General features: G+C 41.9%; 1 protein-coding gene and 1 pseudogene across 1 annotated transcript in view; one reads left to right on the top strand and one right to left on the bottom strand.

Moving 5' to 3' along the window:
• Positions 1-20,470, top strand: part of CWC25 (CWC25 spliceosome associated protein homolog) — a 31,306-nt gene that overhangs the window by 409 nt on the left and 10,427 nt on the right. The window contains exons 2-8 of the mRNA XM_061175252.1: positions 2,022-2,194; positions 9,661-9,897; positions 12,921-12,990; positions 13,689-13,816; positions 14,478-14,541; positions 15,164-15,375; positions 15,758-15,856. Of these exons, the coding sequence (XP_061031235.1) occupies positions 2,022-2,194; positions 9,661-9,897; positions 12,921-12,990; positions 13,689-13,816; positions 14,478-14,541; positions 15,164-15,375; positions 15,758-15,856 (983 nt within the window). The remainder of the gene's footprint in view (positions 1-2,021; positions 2,195-9,660; positions 9,898-12,920; positions 12,991-13,688; positions 13,817-14,477; positions 14,542-15,163; positions 15,376-15,757; positions 15,857-20,470) is intronic.
• On the bottom strand, positions 7,660-8,171 carry LOC133080446 (mitochondrial import inner membrane translocase subunit Tim17-A-like; annotated as a pseudogene).

Here is a 20,470-nt window from a genome sequence, read left to right on the forward strand (position 1 = left end):
GGAGCCCTTCTGGCTGGAAATTCCGGGAAGCCCCGGGGGCGGTTGGAACCGTGGCTAGGAAAGGAGGCAGGTATGGAGGACGTGTCACTTTGTTTTGTATATCTTGTCTTGGGATACATCTCCTTTCCTCAGCTAGGAGTTCAGTCATGTCCTGGGCTGTAGTAGGGGTGATTTGTGCCCCCGTTCTCCTCGTCCCTGAGCCATGTCCTGGGGTCACGGAAGATCTTCCTCATGTTCACCTTTCTGACTTCCACTCTTTCAGTGCTGCATTCTGATCTGTAGTGGCAGAGCATTCTTCTGAATTCATAGCACTTAATATAAGTTATGTGGCTATTTCTCTTAAACGGTATAGTTCATTTGTAGGGGGCTAAGCCTCCGAATTGAGCAAATGTACCCATAAGAACATGGTGCAAGATCAGAAAAATGCTAATCTCCTGAAAGTGTAGCTAATTGAATCAGGAAATAGATTCGTTTAGCCACCTGTCCAGTAGCTATATTAGAGTTTGTCAGGTGTTGTCAATTAGAATGAGTTCCAAGATACCGTCAAGGTTCTTCTGACTTAGTGTCTTCAAGTAGCTGCATTTAGGGACAGGAAAGCTCTAATCCAGAGTTTCTGAACCTCAGTGCTATTGACATTTTGGGCTGGATAATTCTTTGTTGTGTGTGTGGTCCTGTGCATGTAGCAGCATCCCTGGCCTCTAGCCAGTAGCACCTTTCTCCTTCAGTTGTGACAACCAAAACTGTCTACAGACATTGCCAAATGTTCCCTGGGAGGCAAAATCACCCATATTGAAGGCGAGAGAGGAGGACCATTAGGACAAGGTGGAGGGTTGGGGAGGAAGGGAGGAAGGACTGAACAACCTGATGAGGGGAAAGGGAGTACAAGAAGAGAGAGAGAAAAGGAAGCCCTCATTTAAAAAAAAAAAAATTTATTTTGGCCACACTGAGCAGCATGTAGGATCTTAGTTCCCTGACCAGGCATTGAACCCCGCCCCCTACAGTGGGAGCACGGAGTCCTAACCACTGGACCGCCAGGCAATTCCCTCATTTAGGTTTCTTAACTGGTCTCCTGGTTTTCAATCCTGATCCTCTCCAATCCATTCTTTACATGCTAGGCTGGTCATGCCTCCCACCTGCATATGAATGCTTAGTGTTTTCTACTGTCAACAGGATAAAATCCAATCCCTTAACATGGCTTATAAGGCCCTTAATCTGTTGCTTTCTTAGTTGGCTTCATCTTGAGCCCCTTCCCATCAGCTTGCTCTCCTATCTCCAGCCATGCTGAATTATTTGTTCTTTCTCACCACTGGGCCTGCAGTTGTGTGTGCTGTTACCTCTGTGTGGAAATCTACCCCACTCCTTCCCGCTTCCTACATCACTGGGCTAATTTATAATTATCCTTAGATGGCACTTCCTCCAGGAAACCTTCCCTGGTTGGGAAGCTGAACCAAAGCAGTGGCTCATGGGGAGGAGGGAGAGGAGAAGCATTTCTTGAGGGTGAGGGGGAAGATCAGAACCAGGGGGAGATTCTTGGGAAGGAAGGTTGAAAGAGGTACTAGGTGGGGTTGTAAATCATGCAAGTTTAAGGCACGTTAAGTGGACTCAAGGAAAAGAAGGCTGTGTTCATAAGAATGAACGTCCAGTGCCAAAGGCACTTGAATTCTTTTGCCTTTCAGAGTCTATACTTTCCTGCTTCTCTACCCCATTCCTCCTGTATTGTCATCACCAACCCTCACTTCAGGCATGGCCAGTGGAAGTCAGACTCACACATTTCAGGATAGAAGTATTTGAAGGGAATCTCGGAGGGGCCTGTTTTTTCCTGAAGCTCTACGTACTTGAACAACCTCTCTCCCGCCCCCCCATGCGTGAGATTTTTGGGTGCCAACCATGCCATTGTTAAAGACGTCTTGCCCTTACATGCCTGCCTTGGCATGAATATAGGGGTGGGAAAGGGAGGGCCAGTTATACTCACCACCCACCCACTGGCTGCATTGTTTTCTCCCTGCTTTCATTTACCACAGAATCTGAAGAAGAGCTGGCACCCGCAGACCCTCCGCAATGTGGAGAAAGTGTGGAAAGCTGAGCAGAAGCATGAGGCTGAACGGAAAAAGATTGAGGAGCTTCAGCGCGAGCTGCGGGAGGAGAGGGCCCGGGAGGAGATGCAGCGCTATGCGGAGGACGTTGGAGCTGTCAAGTACGTGAGGAGCTGGGGTGCTTTGGCCTGGGGGTGTCTTGGTGTGTGGGGAGTTGGAGAACTGCCTGTAGGTGCATCGTCCAGTTGTTGCATGATAGCCGGTTAAGAGCGTGAGTTTGGAATCAGACTGGCCTGGGTTCTGAGGCTGGCATGGCATGGACTAGCCTAGCTGTGTAACTGGGAGCAAGTTTGGGAGCCTTGGTTACCTCAGTAGAACCGGGGGAGTGAGAGTACCCAACTCCTAAGGTTTGTTGAGGATCAAATGAGATGACATATAAAGGGCTTAGTGTAGACCAAGTTCATGGTGGATGATTGCCAAATAACTGTGGCTGAGGATGATTGCCTGTACCCTGCTTCTCAGTATGTGTTGAGGCCTCAGGCCTGCTTTTGTTTATTTATGGATTGCAGGCTCATTTTAGGGAGGCAGAGAGGTCCCATGGAAGGAGGTAGATGGTGTGTCTGTCAGTAAAAGCTGTGTGACTGTGGACAGTCTCATTCAATTTTCCCTGACTTCAGCTTCCTCTTGTATAATTTAGGATAGGAGTAACAGACAATAATTACTCTACCCATCTCATAAAAGGGGATGGGAATAAATGTGTTCTGAGAAAAATTAAAAGCATAAAATATGCAGTGCAGGTTTCCCGGAACGTGGGATTCTAATCTGGGGTGTGAGGATAGACAGTGGGAATGTTCTTCTTTACCGATTTCTGTAATTTAATAAGGCGAGGTCAGCTCCGGGTCCAGCCAGGGCTCTTGGCCGGGAAGTGGCCGCGCACCGAGCTGGCTGCCAGTGGGGAGGGCGCTCTCAAGCGGAGGTTCCGTGGCCCAGGGAGGGCAAAAGCAAAGTCTCTAACTTGTTCTCAGAGGGAGGTTTCTAGAGCCAGGGAGGTGGTCGTGGTGGCGCTAATGGAGTTAGCACTGGATAGAAGCTAGGTGTTGTGAGAGCGCCCCAATTTTTTTTTTTTTTAAAGCCGATCCGAATTTCCATCTCTATTTTCTTTACTCTTTCTTGTTTCTAAATATTCAGTGTACTTTTTCTGCAGCTAATGAAAAGTGAAGGTCTTCAAATGTCATGTTTGAGAGTACAGGTAGTATTCAGTGGAAATTGGGAGTCATCAATGTTTTTTTTATCCCAAGAACATTAAACAATCTGTACATACATATTTTTTGTCAATCTTAAATGTAAGAAAATATAGTTAAAAATCACCTGCTTTAAAATCAAATGTAAAATTATTCTTTGGGAATTTGTTTTTTTAAAACAGTGAAAAGCAATGAGTAGTGAATGTACTAAAGATATTTATAATCTCTGACTTATTTTAATATACTTGGAATTTTGTTTCTGGTAAGAGCTATTGCTTTCTTGTTTGACTTCCTGATTAAGTTTCAGTAAAATGTGCATATAATAACAACAAACTGTATTCTGTATGAAAAAAACAAATCCGAGAAAACCCACTTCTTCACTGGAACGATCACCAATAAATCAGTATTTTAAAATTTTTTTAAAAAAATACGCAGTGCATTCCTAAATCAGAATTGAATAAAAACTCCAGATAGACTAAAATTGACTTATCTGTACTATCCCTTGTTCATATCCTAGTGGGCAAGTCTCCAGGGTGACATGTGACATACTTCCCCTGTTGGATATACAGGGCTTTTCTTTAGTAATTTCATGACAGGAGGATTTGTGACATTCAGAGGCATGTGTGTGTGTGTGAGAGAGAGAGACTTAGTTTCAGTTCATGGAAATGGCATTATGGAATTTAGGTAGGATAACAATTACATTCTTTCTTTTTGTTTGTTTGTTTATTTTATTTATTTTTTATACAGCAACTTCTTATTAGTTATCTATTTTATACATATTAGTGTATACATGTCAATCTTGATCTCCCAGTTCACCCCCCCCAACTTCCCCCCCTTAGTGTCCATACGTTTGTTCTCTACATCTGTGTCTCTATTTCTGCCTTGCAAACTGGTTCATCTGTACCATTTTTCTAGATTCCATATATATGTGTTAATATACAATATTTGTTTTTCTCTTTCTGACTTACTTTTACTTCACTCTGTATGACAGTCTCTAGATCCATCCACATCTCTACAAATGACCCATTTTTGTTCCTTTTTATGGCTGAGTAATATTCCATTGTATATATGTATACATTCTTTCAGGATTGGCAGAAGGCCATTCTGACTTAAGTATAAAATTTGAAATGTTTTAAAATAAATGGAGTCTTGGAGTTTTTAAAGTACAGCACAATATATTTAGGGCATTAATATATAAAATGAGGTAAAAGAATGAAATTTTATAAGTTTTTTTTTTTTTTTAACCTTTATTGAATTTGTTACAATATTGCTTCTGTTTCGTTTTTTTGGCCACAAGGCACGTGGGATCTTAGCTCCCCAACCAGGGATCGAACCCGCACCCCCTGTATTGGAAGGCAAAGTCTTAACCGCTGGACCGCCAGGGAAGTCCCTATAAGTTTTTTTTAACCATAGATACACATTAAATTATTTTACTTTATACACTTTGTATAAATTATATTCTTTATAATTTAAACTAAATAAATTTCACACATTTGAATTAATTCCTGGGCAGCTTATATGGCATTTTTATATGTGAAGTTTGAGATTTTGTGAACGCTTGATTTTAAAACAAATGTCAATTTTAGACGGAATACCCATTAGTCATAAGAGTTTACTCTCCCACTAACCAAAAGTAAAAAATTATTTTGAAATTTTTATTCAGCCAAGCATTACATATTCTGTGCCTGATATGTCAGAAATTTGGGCTTTGCAGAGTCTAATTAATGAGGTCAGAGTATAGATGAGCAGCTTCAGAGCTGGAAGTCAGTGTATATCCTGTTGCTGACCCTCATGCCCTCTTGTCTGTTGTGAATAGGAGGAAGGTGATTTTATATTCTTTAGATTTTTTGCCCCCTCACATATTCTCCAATGTTATGAAACTCAAAGGTTAGCACGTAGGTCCCTTTTTTTGGTCTTTACTTGCAGATGTATTTAGACGATCTGCTTGTCCAACTGACTGGTTTGTGTAGTTCTTCGCATAGTGTCATGCTTTTCATTTATCCAATACAACCCTTTGCTATTTACATTTCACTTGTATGGTTCAGATAATGTTTTCTGTGTTTATTATACAGCTCTCTTAGAAGAAAGAAAAAACCTCAATATGCATGTTATCCTTGATCTCCATCCCAATCCCTCTTTGCAATAGAATGTTGTTTAAGTATTTACTGATAATATTAGAAAATTGTGTTTTCTTTACCAGCATTTTTCAACGCTTGCACTTTAGGGTGTCCTTCGAAAATTAGATAAATGAAGATGGGAGTGATTCCCACCCAAGCAGACTCTCTAAGAATAGCAGGGGGTGTCTGGGGCAAGGGCATCTGGATACTTTAAGAGCTCCCCGGGTGATCCTCATGGGCAGCCTCAATTGAGAACCTGTTCTATATCCTTAGTGATAGCAACAGCAAAAATCTATACATCATTTCGTTTTTATATGACTTTTACCCCAAATCTTCTCTCATTTAAAAACTCAGAGAGAGGGTCTCACTTTAAAAATGATGAGAGATGGCAGTTGCTAGCTCCATTTTAGACGTGAGGATATGGAAGTGCACAGAAGTAACTTGCACGTTTACCCAGCTGGGTAGTGGCGGAACCAGGTCAAGTCCAGTGGCACTGGATCTCAGCGATACAACATGTTCTCTTACTGGAGGGCCTGAGCAGTACTGATATTAGTTGAGTCCTTTTAAGACTAGCTGTAGCCCTGAAAATACTACTTTATAGAAGTATCTGTCTTCATTTTTCCTATCCTTTCTTCTGGATACGTTTTGCTCCTTTGCCTGCATATTCCTGGCCCTCCTACCTCTTCATACCATCTCTTCTCTTTTATTCACTTGCTTAGCTTCTTCTCCCTCATCCAGTAACTGCTCCTGCTTCCCAAGGCTCACTGTTCTTCTCCCTTCATTCCTGTGGTACCAGTGTCTGCTTCATGCTGACGACTCCCACGTTTATCCCACACAAACTCTTGTATCTCTATATATTCAGGCAGTTCTTTTTTTTTTTTTTTTTATTCAGGCATTTCTGCTTCAAGTATCCCACAGTTACCCATCACATACTTAGCTCTCAGCAGCACTGTTTGGTAATTTGTTGACCTCTGTGCCTCATCTGGTAGCCTGTGAGCAACTCAGCTGCCTGAATCTTTGTCATCTTTCTGACCTTCTTCCTCTGCCTGGCACATAGGAAGTGTGCTGAGTCAGTGTTTACAAATGAATAAACAAATATTTATTTCCAGTTTCCCCATCTGTGTTCGTGTCAGGCATGCATAGGCATGATCCCTTGAGTCATCTTTGACAAGTCCTTTTAGGATCCCCTCCCTACTTGATCACTGAGACCTGCTTTTCATTCAAAAAGTACTGCCAGCTCCAGACCCATTGCCCATGAATTGTCGAACACTGAACATATTAGGCAACTGTCTGGGATTCATTCCAGCCATCTAGGAGTTAAAAAAAACCTGGTGGGAGATACAAAACACATACATAGAGAATAAAAACACTAGCTAGTGGGAACATCAATGAGTTATCCCCAGGGTAAGAAGACACGACAGAACTAAAAGGTAGGTTATGGGATAGGAGGGGCAAAGAAATTATGAAGTACATATTTTATCTCTTAATACATTTATGTTTCTTCTGCCAGTTGTTGAGTTGCCCTTGAAGTAAAACAAAAACAAAACAAAACAAAAAAGACTAGCTAGTGTTTATTTAGTACTTTGTGCCATGCACTCTTCTGAACACCTTAAAAATTTATTGACTTATTTAATCCCCAACAACCCTATGAGGCAGGTACTCTTTTATCCCCATTTTACAGGTGAGGACACCAGTGCTCAGATGAGTTGCTTGGCTTTAGAGCCGGGTTTCAAATCCATGTTGCCTGACTCCAGAGCTTGTGCTCTTAACCGTTATGTTATACTGCCTTTCAGGAAAATGAGCTTGCCAGAATATTCTAGTCACCACCAATCTTCTTGCTCAGACCTCTTTAAGCTCTTATGTAGTCTGCCTTTCACAGTCAATTCCCTCCAACCCCCAGGAGTTTTTTATTGTTTGAATAACAGAACACACAAAACCAGGCAGAGAAGTCTCCAAGGAAATGATGGTTGTGTTTCACTGTTATTTGTCCCTTGGTTCTTCATCTTCTAAGCACTTATTACAGTTTCTTTTAATGCTGTTAGACATGTATTTTGATTATAAATACAGTCCAACTGTGAATAAATAACTATTGTCTTTTTACACCCATTCCCCCATGTTCCTTTAAATAGAAAAAAGTGCTCAATATCTCTTAATAGCCTATTTGGCCATGGTTGTCTCACCTGTGATTTAAAAATACATTGTATCTTGATCTTCCAAAATCCTTCTTGAATTACAGCTTATTCTGTTAAAGAAATTCTGGGAAAGAAGTCATTGATATCGTTGATAGTCTCCAAAAGGTGAGGGTGGTAACTGAGTTGAAGGCACCTGGGAGGGATCTTCAGCAAACCGAGGACCATTGGGAAACTACACAGAGGCAGATCTTGTCAATAAGATACCAGCTCCTCCAATTAACCCTAGGAGAATGCCACCAGTCACAGCTGACCCAACAACCATAGCCACTGGTCCCTTTTGGCTGCCAGTGTGACTCCTGTGAAGGCTGCACTTGTGACGGAATTCCAGAGGTCTTTCTAACATGCACCATCCAGCAGAGAATCATGGAAAACAGACCTCCCCAAACTGCAAAGCCACCTCCCAACTGTGGAGGCCTGGTTTTAATAGCTGTCAAACTCCCACGTAGTCTCTGGTTTACTCCCACTGGAGAATGGTGAAAACCTTTAATTGCATAAAAGACACTACTACCTCTGGTACCCATCATAAAGGCCCCACCACAGTCTTCCACATAGTTCTCCAGGGCACGGCTCTCACTCTTGCTCCTCCATTTTGACCCCAGTGGTGTGAGTGAGGGTGGATAAGCTGGGTGGAGCCTGACCCCAGTGGCCCACAATCAATTCTTTTTTTTTTTTTTAAATAAATTTATTTATTTATTTATTTATTTATAGCTGCATTGGATCTTTGTTGCTGCACTCAGGCTTTCTCCAGTTGCGTTGAGCAGGGGTTACTCTTCGTTGTGGTGCACGGGCCTCTCATTGTGGAGGCTTCTCCCGTTGGGGAGCACAGGCTCCAGGCACGCGGGCTTCAGCAGTTGTGGCACACGGGCTCAGTTGCTCCGCGGCATGTGGGATCTTCCTGGACCAGAGCTCGAACCCACGTCCCCTGCATTGGCAGGCGTATTCTTAACCACCACACCACCAGGGAAGCCCCACAATCAATTCTTAATCACAGACTATATTGTTTCTCAAACCAATCCTTATAATAGGAAAAGAAATCTAAAGGGTTAGACCCTCTATTATTGGTTTAAATTATTTTTATTAAAAATATATGCAAAGATATAACTAGGAAGGTATTATTTATGCTCATAGTTGTTATATAATCTTAAACAAAAATAAATATACAAAATTAAAAAGTCATAGTCAAAAACCATCGCACCTAATGTTATAGATAATACTGTTTCGATGAACCTACTTTGCTACTTGTAGTGTGAATGTGATGTTGGCTGCTCCAACACATGCTCTTATGAATGAATTCAGCACACCTTTACTGTCTGTTGTGTGAGGGCTCAATTTTCTCACCACTTTTTTTCTCTTAGAACCACAGGAAAATATTTGGCATACTGTGACGTAATTTGGCTTCCCTCTTTTGGCTTAAAAGCATAACTTGTTATTTCTGGTCTTTTCACATTATCCCCTCGAATGTAGTGTATTACCACTGGTGCCAAGGTGACAATAAGCACCAAAACACACAGTAAACACAGCTGCATATGTGATCACTGAAATTGTTTTGGTGATGAGCTGATCCAGAATATGCATGTTAGCTCTTTCAGATTATCCTCGAAATGAAAGCACGACATAAAGACTTTGTAAAGGAGACTTGAGAAACCCTGGGCAAAAGATCCATGCCCCAGGCAGAGGAACTTTTTTTTCCTCATAAATTGCTTTAGGTGTGTGGAAATGATCTCTCTCCTAAAATGTAAACTCCACGACAGCAAGTACCGTTTCTTCCCAAGTGCCCCATGGAGTGTGGTGTTTAGCCCTTGCTAAGGAGCCTGTAGAATGAGTCCAGTTCTGACCAGCTGTGCCTTTTTTTTTTTTTTTTTTTAAAGTTTGGCCACGACTTGCGGCCTGTGGGATCCTTGTTCCCTGACCAGCGATGATCAAACCTGCACCCTTGGCAGTGAGAGCGTGGAGTCCTAACCACTGTGCCGCCAGGGGATTCCCCCAGCTGTGCTTATCTATCCCTCATGTTCAGGTTTTGTGTGTAGGTTTGAGAAGTCTACATTTTTTTTGACTGTATTTTTTTTTCTTGAACTAGGAAAAAGGAAGAAAAATTGGACTGGATGTACCAGGGTCCTGGTGGGATGGTGAACCGTGATGAGTACTTGCTGGGGCGCCCCATTGACAAATACGTTTTTGAGAAGATGGAGGAGAAGGAGACAGGCTGTTCTTCTGAGACAGGACTCCTCCCAGGCTCTATCTTTGCCCCGTCAGGTGCCAATTCCCTTCTTGACATGGCCAGCAAAATCCGGGAGGATCCTCTCTTCATCATCAGGTACTGATGAACGGCTGAGAAGGGGGTTTTATTACAGAGATGCTTAGCAGAGATGTTATCTCACCTCTTGCTTTGCAGTTGGTTTCCTGTTGGCTTTTGTCTGCCATGTAAAAGGATTTGTCTCCATTTGGGCTTCTGATGTTAAGAAGGAGGCTCTATTAAGGGTGTCTGAACTAGGCTGTTTGGGAAGAGATTGGTAAATGTACCAGACCAGACCAAATGTATTCATTTACCTTTGGCCCTTAAACAAAAATAAGAGGTAGAAGCAAGGTGAGAAAGACTGGCAGCTTCTTAGAAATTGGGGGATATGTGTAGAGTTGGCTGCGGGGGTGAATAGGCCTTTTCCCGTACCCTCTACCCCTCCCTTTTGTTTGTTTTTTGCAGCAGAACCCTTTAGAATTTAGAATAGAAACTTTAGAATTTTATTTAACCCTAATATGTAACAGATCAAAGTAGAGCTGCATTTTGGGTGTTAAATGAAATCATGTGGTGCGTTTTATTTGTTTTTGTTTTTAATTTTCATTATTTTATTTCAAGTGTGTAAGGTTGAACGTTAAAAAAATGTTTATTTCTTATTTACATTTCTTTTGAAAATTCTTTTAAAGTTATCTATATATTACAGATATATATTTATATATAAATATTTTCTCCCATTTTGTTAGCTTCTTAATTAATTATTGTGGTAAAATATACATAACATAAAATTTACCATCTTAACTTTTTTTTTCTTTTTTTTTAAAGTTCCTTAAACTCACCAGCATACAAATGTGAGCAGGCACTCTTCCCACACTCACATTGTATCATGAGTACATGTTTGTTTTTTTTAAAATAAATTTTATTTATTTATTTATTTATTTATGGCTGTATTGGGTCTTCGTTGCTGCACACGGGCTTTCTCTAGTTGTGGCGAGCGGGGGCTACTCTTCATTGCGGTGCACATGCTTCTCATTGCGGTAGCTTCTTTTGTTTCGAAGCACAGGCGCTAGAGCGCATGGGCTTCAGTAGTTGTGCCACGTGGGCTCAGTAGTTGTGGCTCGCAGGGTCTAGAGCACAGGCTCAGTAGTTGTGGCGCACAGGCTTAGTTGCTTCGCGGCATGTGGCATCTTCCTGGACCAGGGCTCGAACCCGTGTCACCTGCATTGACAGGCAGATTCTTAACCACTGCGCCACCATGGAAGTCCCATCTTAACTATTTTTAAGTGTACATTTCAGTAGCAGTAAGTATATTCACATCATTGTGCAACCATCACCACTACCTATCCTTCTCCAGAACTTTGTCATCTTCCCAACTGAAACCTTATACTCATTAAACAATAAGTCCCCATTCTCTCCTCTTCCTAGCTCCTGGCAACCACTTCTACTTTCTGTTCCTATGAATGTTACTACTGTAGTTACCCATATAAGTGAAATCATATGGTATTTGTCCTTTTGTGACTGACCTATTTCACTCAGCATAATGTTATCAAGGTTCATTGTGTTATAGCATGTGTCAGAATTTCCTTCTTTTTAAAATTGTGGTAAAATACACATGACATAAAATTTACCATTTTAACCATTTTAAGTATATATATAGTTCAGTAGTAAGGGTATCCAAATTGTTGTGCAACCAATCTCCAGAAGTTTTTCATCTTGCATAACTGAAAATCTGTATCCGTTAAGCAACAACTCTTCATTTCCTTTTCCCCCCAGCCCCTGGCAACCACTATTGTACTTTTCATTTCTATGAGTTGGACTATTCTGAACCTCATAAAAGTTGAAATCATTCAATATTTGTTTTTTTGTGACTGGCTTATTTTACTTAGCATAATGTCTTCAAGGTTCATCCATGTTGTAGCATGTATCAAAATTTCCTTCCTTTTTAAGGCTGAATAATATTCCGTTGCATGTGTATACCACATTTTTTAATCCATTCATCTGTCGTGCACATTTGGGTTATTTCCACCTTTTGGTTATTGTGAATAATGCTGCTATGAACATTGGTGTACAAATATTGTGCATATTATTTTATAAACTCCTTTTTATCACCTAATCATATATATGGGACATTTTTCTATGTTGCTGACTATGTTTCTGTCACATCATTTTTAATATCTATATTGTATGGATATACCGTAATTTATTTATTTATTTTTAAACATTTTTTTGACACCTTCCCTTTCTTTTTTTTGTTTTGTTTTTTTAAATTTTTATTTATTTATTTTTGGTTGCGTTGGGTCTTAGTTGCGACACGCAGGATCTTTCATTGTGGCGCACGGGCTCTCTAGCTGTGGTGCGTGGGCTTAGTTGCCCCAGCATGTGGGATCTTAGTTCCCTGACCAGTGATTGAACCTGCATCCCCTGCATTGGAAGGTGGATTCTTAACCACTGGCCCACCAGGGAAGTCTCTACCATAATTTATTAATATTCTCCTGTTGGATCCCTAACTTGTTTCCAAGTTTTCATTGTTATAATATGAACACCTTTTTAGTGACCTTCCTTGACTATATCCTTTCAGTAACAAATTCTTGAGGAAGCATTTGTAAGATTAAAGAGTTTGTGAGTATGTACAGGCTGTGATAAATGTTGCCGAATTGTCCTCCGGGAACGTTGACCAGTTTACCCTCCTATGAACACTATGTGAGAGTAAGACTTCTTGAAAGAGGAATCCATTCTGTTTATTTCCCAGGGGTTATCATGCTAAACAGTGGAGGTAGTATTGAAATGTTGCATACGTTTGATACACAAGATGACATACATTTACTTGACCAGTTGGGAAGCCCTGAGCATGAAGCTTAACAAGCAACAGACCAAACTCACTTTCTTGCACAACAGGGAACCAGTGTGAACTTTCCCCACAATATTCAATCCCTTATGCAGATTTGGGAAAGATTTCTGGCTTCCACACAACCATGCAGATTGCACCATGGGGCCTGTCTGCCTGCATTGAGAAAAAAGATTCCTGTATAGAATTATGGAGAGTAGAATGAATGATTTAATCCCCTTTTCTGAAAGAAAGAATCATGATTTTTATAACTTCTCTTTAGGAAGAAAGAAGAAGAGAAAAAAAGAGAGGTATTGAATAATCCTGTGAAAATGAAGAAAATCAAAGAATTGGTAAGTAGTACATCAAATAAGCATCAAGAGCTACTTAACATGAAAACTCCTCTCCATTTATTCTTATGAGAGGGAAAGCAGAATGGCTTTAAACATTTTTGTCTTTTAGAGACCTTCTCCTGGTGATTTTGTGCAATCTTAACATATAAAGCTTAATTATGCTTGATTTTCTCTTTTATGTCCTTTGGTTGGAAAAACAGCATGTTATATCATTCTTCCAGAAAAAGAGGGGTATTGGGATATGCCTGTGGAAAGCATGATCATGCAGTGTGTTCAGGAGATCAGGTGGTATCAAGCCTTTAGGGCCCATTCATCACTCATGTGACATATTGTATGATTGTTTCTTGGATTAGTTGGTAAGGAAAATTTAAAGATTGATCTTGTGGTCCCTGATTACTGTCAGCGGAGTTGCAGTCTTTTGACAAATGGGAATTCCTAGGCAGTGGTTCTGGGGACTGTTTCAAAACACAGATTCCCAGCCCCACCCACCAGAGAGTCCGTTCAGTAGTCTAGGGGCGTTTGTGCACAACCAGGGTCCAGACCGTCCACTCTTGTCGACAGGGGACGTCTGATCATGTCCTGGACCCCTGTAGACCCTGAGGCCTGGAGGCAGGTAGTTTACACATGACCCCATCCCCTCAGAGGGACTGACAGGGGTCCCAGTAATCTTGCGCGGTTATGTTCTGGGCATTTTCTAGTTGCAAATGAGTCTGGAAAAAAAGGAGAAGAAGAAAAAGAAGGAGAAGAAAAAGAAGCACAAGAAACATAAGCACAGAAGCTCAGGCAGCGAACGTTGCAGCAGCGAGGATGAGCACGGCCGGGAGAGGTAAGCGTGTGGAGCGGCCTCCTGCACCGTTGATTCACTCACTCATTCATTCCACAGATACGAACTGAATACCTGCTCCAGGCCAGGAGCCACCAGGTTCTGGGGGTTCAGTGGAGAACACTTGCACACCGGCCCTCTGCCCCCAGAGCTGGCCAGCTAGCACTTGAGTTCCCGGAGGAGTTGGCGAAACCCCCAGGGGAGCTGGCTGTAGCTGTGTCAGTCTTAGGTCAGACGTCCTGGATATGACTTTCATCTCAGCTCTTGATTCCTGCAAGACTTCAGTGGGTTTTATGGAAGCTTTTTTTTTTTTTTTTCAAATACATTAATGGGCCCATCTGGACCTGTTCTGTGTGTGTCTTCTTTGCGGGAGCCGCCAGCGCTGTCTCTGCTGACTCACTCGTAGTCCCTAGAATAGCAGCACGAGGTGAGAGGAGAATGTGCTCCGGCGCTGGGGCTGAAAAGCAAGGCCCACGGTTTTTCGCAGGAAAAACATGACTGTGCTGATGCATCTTCCAGCAAAGATAGAGAAACACACTCCCATGTGAGAGCCGGGAGGTGGGAAAGGTCACGTTTGAAACAGGAAGCACGTCTCAGCACAAGAGCTGTAAACTGGACCTTTAGGCATTTTCTTTTTCAATGAGTATGTGTTTTAATCTCTTAGATCTCAAAAGAAGATGGCAAATTCTTCCCCTGTTTTGTCCAAAGTCCCTGGATATGGCTTACAGGTAAGGATATGGGCTTCTCAAAGGGAGTGACCGTGGGACTGGAACGTGCCAACCTGGCTGCTTTTTTGGACACAGAGCATATTTAGCAGCCAATCAGACATGTGGAAGGAAGGGAGTTTGGGCAGCACAGACTGGAGAACAGGCCCATTCCTTATCCCTGAGCCTCTGACTATGGCTGAGGGCCCTCTGAGCAGAGAGGCTAAACTACCAGTGGACGTTTAGGCATTCCGTCCATCCCTTTGCATATAACTTACATGAAATGCGTACATTTTAAGGGTTGATGACTTTTTGATAAATGTACATCCCTCTGGATTCCTTTTTTCCCCTCAGTATGTTTAACCTGAGGTCCTGTCCTCCATATTCTGCCTCCTGCTCCTCCTTAGGCTGTAGCAAAGAGCCAAGCCAATTTAGGTGGTTGGGTGATACATCCTTTTAGGGCATTCTGAGGATAACTTTCCTAAGTTTATACAGCTCTCAGTGATAACTGTGTGATGGGATTGGTATACCCAGTTGGCTCCTTACAGAACCTCAGTGCTTATTCATTTTCTTGTTTCACTGCATCTTCTCCTGAGCTGCTAGATTTTCCTATGAATAGCTTTTCTTCCTTTCCTTGATGATATAGGTCAGGAACTCTGACCATAGCCAGGGACTGCAGGGTCCTCTGACAGCTGAGCAAAAGCGAGTACGTGGGTTGAAGAATTACTCCAGGTCCAGAAGCTCCTCTCCCTCACCTCCCAGACATGCCAGCAAGAAGAGCACCAGAGAAGCAGGGTCTCGGGACAGGAGGTCTCGATCCCCGGGCAGAAGGTCACGGTCCCCAAGGCCAAGCAAACCGTAAGTATGGGAATTCAGTGGGAAATAACCTGTGAATATGGGGGCCTGGTTACAGCTGGTATTTGCTTTTAGCGATGTCTGTTCATCACCTCTTCCAAATGTCTTTGCTTTGTTATTATCTTTACTTTTTTTCTTTTTTTTTAATGTAAAGCTCAGACCCCTAGAACTACATATTTATATATGTGGAATCTCTAGAGTGAGATTAATACCAAATCGTATGTATCCTTATGCCTTTGTTTTTCTTCCACTTCTTCCCTCTATTTTCTTCAATTTGGATTATAGTTCTAAAACTGTTAGCTTTTCTTCCATCATTTGAGGGACATGATAAAAGCCACCGTATTGAAAAAGCTCTTCTCCTCTCTGCCCTCTGTATCTGTTACAGGCACAACTCTAAGGTAAATAGGAGAGACAGAGGCCGAAGTAAGAGCCTATCACCTAAAAAAGACATCTACCAAAGGCGGCATGCTCATGGGTACACCAGGTGAGTCAAGAGCCCAGTAGGTTAACTTCAGACTTTCAGGCCTGAGTCTTGGAATGGCTCAGACCAGGGCAAGTGGATAATCTATATCACCTTTTTTGCCCACCCCTCTTTTATTCATCTTGGTCAACTTTTAACCATCTGCCCTGCCCCCCACCCCACGCGAGTCACATTGAAAGGACAAAGTAAATAGTTTTGAACTATTGAACTAATGACCAATTCACTAAGTGACTGTCTCTCAACACCTGTAAACATGTTACTCTCACAGAGATTTCTACAGGAAGCTTTTCTTAAGAGTGTGCTCCTTTCCTGAGGCATCAGCTGAAAGGGAAGCAGGAAGGTGGTCTCCTTGAGGGCAGACACCCTAAGATAAACTCTGTGTTTGAGTTGGGTGTGGTGTGGGTCAGACAGAACATGGGTGTGCAGTCATGGGACCTGAGGGGAGTTGGCTGTGCCCATGAAAGGCTGTCCCTAGGGGTCTCGATTGCTCTTAGAAGTTTAGATGAGGGAATTCCCTCGCAGTCCAGATTTATTTTTGGCTGTGTTGGGTCTTCGTTTCTGTGCGAGGGCTTTCTCTAGTTGTGGCGAGCGGGGGCCACTCTTCATCGCGGTGCGCGGGCCTCTCACTATCGCGGCCTCTCTTGTTGCGGAGCACAGGCTCCAGACGCACAGGCTCAGTAGTTTGTGGCTCACGGGCCCAGTTGCTCCGCGGCATGTGGGATCTTCCCAGACCAGGGCTCGAACCCGTGTCCCCTGCGTTGGCAGGCGGATTCTCAACCACTGCGCCACCAGGGAAGCCCGACATCAGTATTTTTAAAGCATCCCAGTAGTTCCAGTGCACAACCAGCACTGAGAACCACTGAGAGTTCATAACAACCTCTTTTATTCACTATGCTGTTAGAAGAGAGGCAAACACTAAAGTCCCTTTTAACTGCCTGATTCCCTAAGTTTAAGGTTTCATTTTTCACTGGCAACTTTCCAAAATACCCAGGTACATATTTCCCTGCCTTCCCAGAGAGGGAGGGTATATTATGCATAATTTAATCTTTTATTGGTGACACTGGGTCAGTTCTTCAGCTGTGCTGTCATTCATGCTGTTCTTAGGGATGGATGCTCATGAGTGTGTATTTTTTTTAACGTATTTTAAGGCTCTTGGTCAGCGCAAGGTCTGCTTTTTCAGATCCCGCTTTGTTTTTCTGTCTCTTTTGCCATCTGCCATCACTTAAATTTGTCTCACTTTGTCAGCCTTTCTTATCGCCCTTAGAATCTTTGTTGAATTTTGTGATTTAAAATGAGTTAGAATAAACAACAAGGTCCTGCTGTATAGGACCAATAGACCAATACTTCAATAAAGTGTTTTTTTTAATAAATGTATTTATTATTTTTGGCTGCGTTGGGTCTTCGATGCTGCATGCAGGCTTTCTCTAGTTGCAGCTAGCAGGGGCTACTCTTTCGTTGCGGTGTGCGGACTTCTCATTGTGGTGGCTTCTCTTGTTGCGGAGCACAGGCTTTAGGCATGTGGGCTTCAGTAGTTGTGGCACTTGGGCTCAGTAGTTGTGGCTCACGGGCTCCAGAGCTCAGGCTCAGTAGTTGTGGCGCATGGGCTTATTTGCTCTGCGGCATGTGGGATCTTCCTGGACCAAGGCTTGAACCTGTGTCCCCTACATTGGCAGGCAGATTCCTAACCACTGTGCCACCAGGGAAGTCCCAGTAAAATTTAAAAAAATAAATAAATAAAGTGAGTTAGAGCCCTCAAGACTTTTGTCTTCTAGGAATGGAAACAGAAACTTGAAAGCATGGATTCTATGATATCTCTTTGTTTTGGTTTGGTGTTCCAGGTAGTTGAACACCAAAGATGTAACCAAGATGGTGCTGAATTAAGACGAAAGAAAAGTTATGGCTGTAAAACCTTTCTTAGCACTATTTACACTGTTTCTCAGATTGAGAGTCACTGGATATTTCCTCAAGGGCCTGAGAGTTCTGTAAGAATTTAAAATTTTTTGAGTTCTCTTTTGTATATGTGTTTTGTTTTAATTAGTGATCTAAAACAACTTACTTGTCAGCTGAAGGATGAAGCTTCTCTTTAGCAGTGAGGTTCTCAATTTAAAGCGATTTTTATAGACTAAGACTTTTTTTTTTTTTCTCTTAAGTTTTTTTTGGGGGACTGGGGGATTCCACATTATTTTTCCATTGCTTTCAGTGCTTCCTAAATTTCTTACAGTCAACACAGCACTTTTAAAAAAAATTTATTCAAGTATAGTTGATTTGCAATGTTGTATTAATTTCTGCTGTACAGCAAAGTGATTCAGTTACACACACACACACACACACACACACACATATATATATATATACACATTCTTCTTCATATTCTTTTCCATTATGGTTTATCACAGGATATTGAATACAGTTCCCTGTGCTATACAGTAGGACCTTGTTGTTTATGCATTCTATATGTGATAGATATCACAACACTTTTTTTCTTTTTTTTAATTAATTTATTTAATTAATTTATTTTGGGCTGCGTTGAGTCTTCCATGCTGTGCGTGGGCCTTCTCCAGTTGCAGCAAGAGGGGGCCACTCTTCATTGTGGTGTGCAGGCTTCTCATTGTGGTGACCTCTCTTGTTGCAGAGCACAGGCTCTAGGCGTGCGGGCTTCAGTAGTTGTGGCATGCAGGTTCAGTAGTTGTGGCTCGCAGGCTCTAGAGCACAGGCTCACTAGTTGTGGTACACGGGCTTAGCTGCTCCGCGGCATGTGGGATCTTCCTGGACCAGGGATTGAACCCATGTCCCCTGCATTGGCAGGTGGATTCTTAACCACTTCGCTACCAGGGAAGTCACAGTTTTTTTGTTTTGTTGATAGTTTCCTTTGCTGTGCAAAAGCTTTCAAGTTTAATCAGGTCCCATTTGTTTATTTTGGCTTTTGTTTCCTTTGTCCGAGGAGACAGATCTAAAAAAATAATTGCTGTGACTTATGTCAAAGAATGTTCTGCCTATGTTTCTTTTTTTTTATATTATTTTAAAAAATATCTTTATTGGATTATAATTGCTTTACAATGTTGTATTAGTTTCTGTTGTACAACAAAGTGTGAATCAGCTATAAGTATACATATATCCCCATATCCCCTCCCTCTTCAGCCTCCCTCCCATCCTCCCTATCCCACCCCTCTAGGTCACCACAAAGCATCAAACTGATCTCCCTGTGCTATGGAGCAGCTTCCCACTAGCCATCCATTTTACATTTGGTAGTGTATGTATGTCAGTGCTACTCTCTCACTTTGTCCCAGTTTCCACTTCCCCCTCTGTGTCCTCAAGTCTGTTCTCTACATCTGCGTCTTTACTCCTGCCCTGCCACTAGGTTCATCAGTACCGGTTTTTTAGATTCCATATATGTGCGTTAGCATACAGTATTTGTTTTTCTCTTTCTGACTTACTTCAGTCTGTATGGTAGACTCTAGGTCCATCCACCTCATTACAAATAACTCAATTTCGTTCCTTTTTATGGCTGAGTAATATTCCATTCTATATAAATGCCACATCTTCTTTATCCATTCATCTGTCGATGGATGTTTAGGTTGCTTCCATGTCCTGGCAATTGTAAATAGTGCTGCAATGAACATTGTGGTACATGTATCTTTTTGAATTATGGTTTTCTCAGGGTATTTGCCCAGGAGTGGGATTGCTGGGTCATATGGTAGTTCTATTTTTAGTTTTTTAAGAAACCTCCATACTGCTCTCCACAGTGGCTGTATCCATTTACATTCCCACCAACAGTGCAGGAGGGTTCCCTTTTCTCCACCCCCTCTCCAGCATTTATTGTTTGTAGATTTTTTGATGATGGCCATTCTGACTGGTGTGAGGTGATACCTCATTGTGGTTTTGATTTGCATTTCTCTAATGATTAGTGATGTTGAGCATCTTTTCATGTGTTTGTTGGCAATCTGTATATCTTCTCTGGAGAAATGTCTATTTAGGTCTTCTGCCCATTTTTGGATTGGGTTGTTCTTTTGATATTGAGCTGCATGAGCTGCTTGTAAATTTTGGAGATTAATCCTTTGTCAGTTGCTTCATTTGCAAATATTTTCTGCCATTCTGAGGGCTGTCTTTTTGTCTTGTTTATGGTTTCCTTTGCTGTGCAAAAGCTGTTAAGTTTCATTAGATCCCACTTGTTTATTTTTGATTTTATTTCCCTTAGTGTAGGAGGTGGGTCAGAGAAGATCTTGCTGTGATTTATGTCAAAGAGAGTTCTGCCTTTGTTTTCCTCTAAGAGTTTTATAGTGTCTGGCCTTACATTTAGGTCTTTAATCCATTTTGAGTTTATTTTTGTGTATGGTTTTAGGAAGTGTTCTAATTTCATTCTTTTACATGTAGCTGTCCAGTTTTCCCAGGTGCACTTATTGAAGAAGCTGTCTTTTCTCCATTGTATATTCTTGCCTCCTTTGCCAAAGATAAGGTGACCATATGTGTGTGGGTTTATCTCTGGGCTTTCTATCCTGTTCCATTGATCTATATTTCTGTTTTTGTGCCAGTACCATACTGTCTTGATTACTGTAGCTTTGTAGTATAGTCTGAAGTCAGGGAGCCTGATTCCTCCAGCTCCGTTTTTCTTTCTCAAGA

Source organism: Eubalaena glacialis, chromosome 19 (genome assembly GCF_028564815.1).
Source record: "Eubalaena glacialis isolate mEubGla1 chromosome 19, mEubGla1.1.hap2.+ XY, whole genome shotgun sequence".
NCBI classification, from domain to species: domain Eukaryota; kingdom Metazoa; phylum Chordata; class Mammalia; order Artiodactyla; family Balaenidae; genus Eubalaena; species Eubalaena glacialis.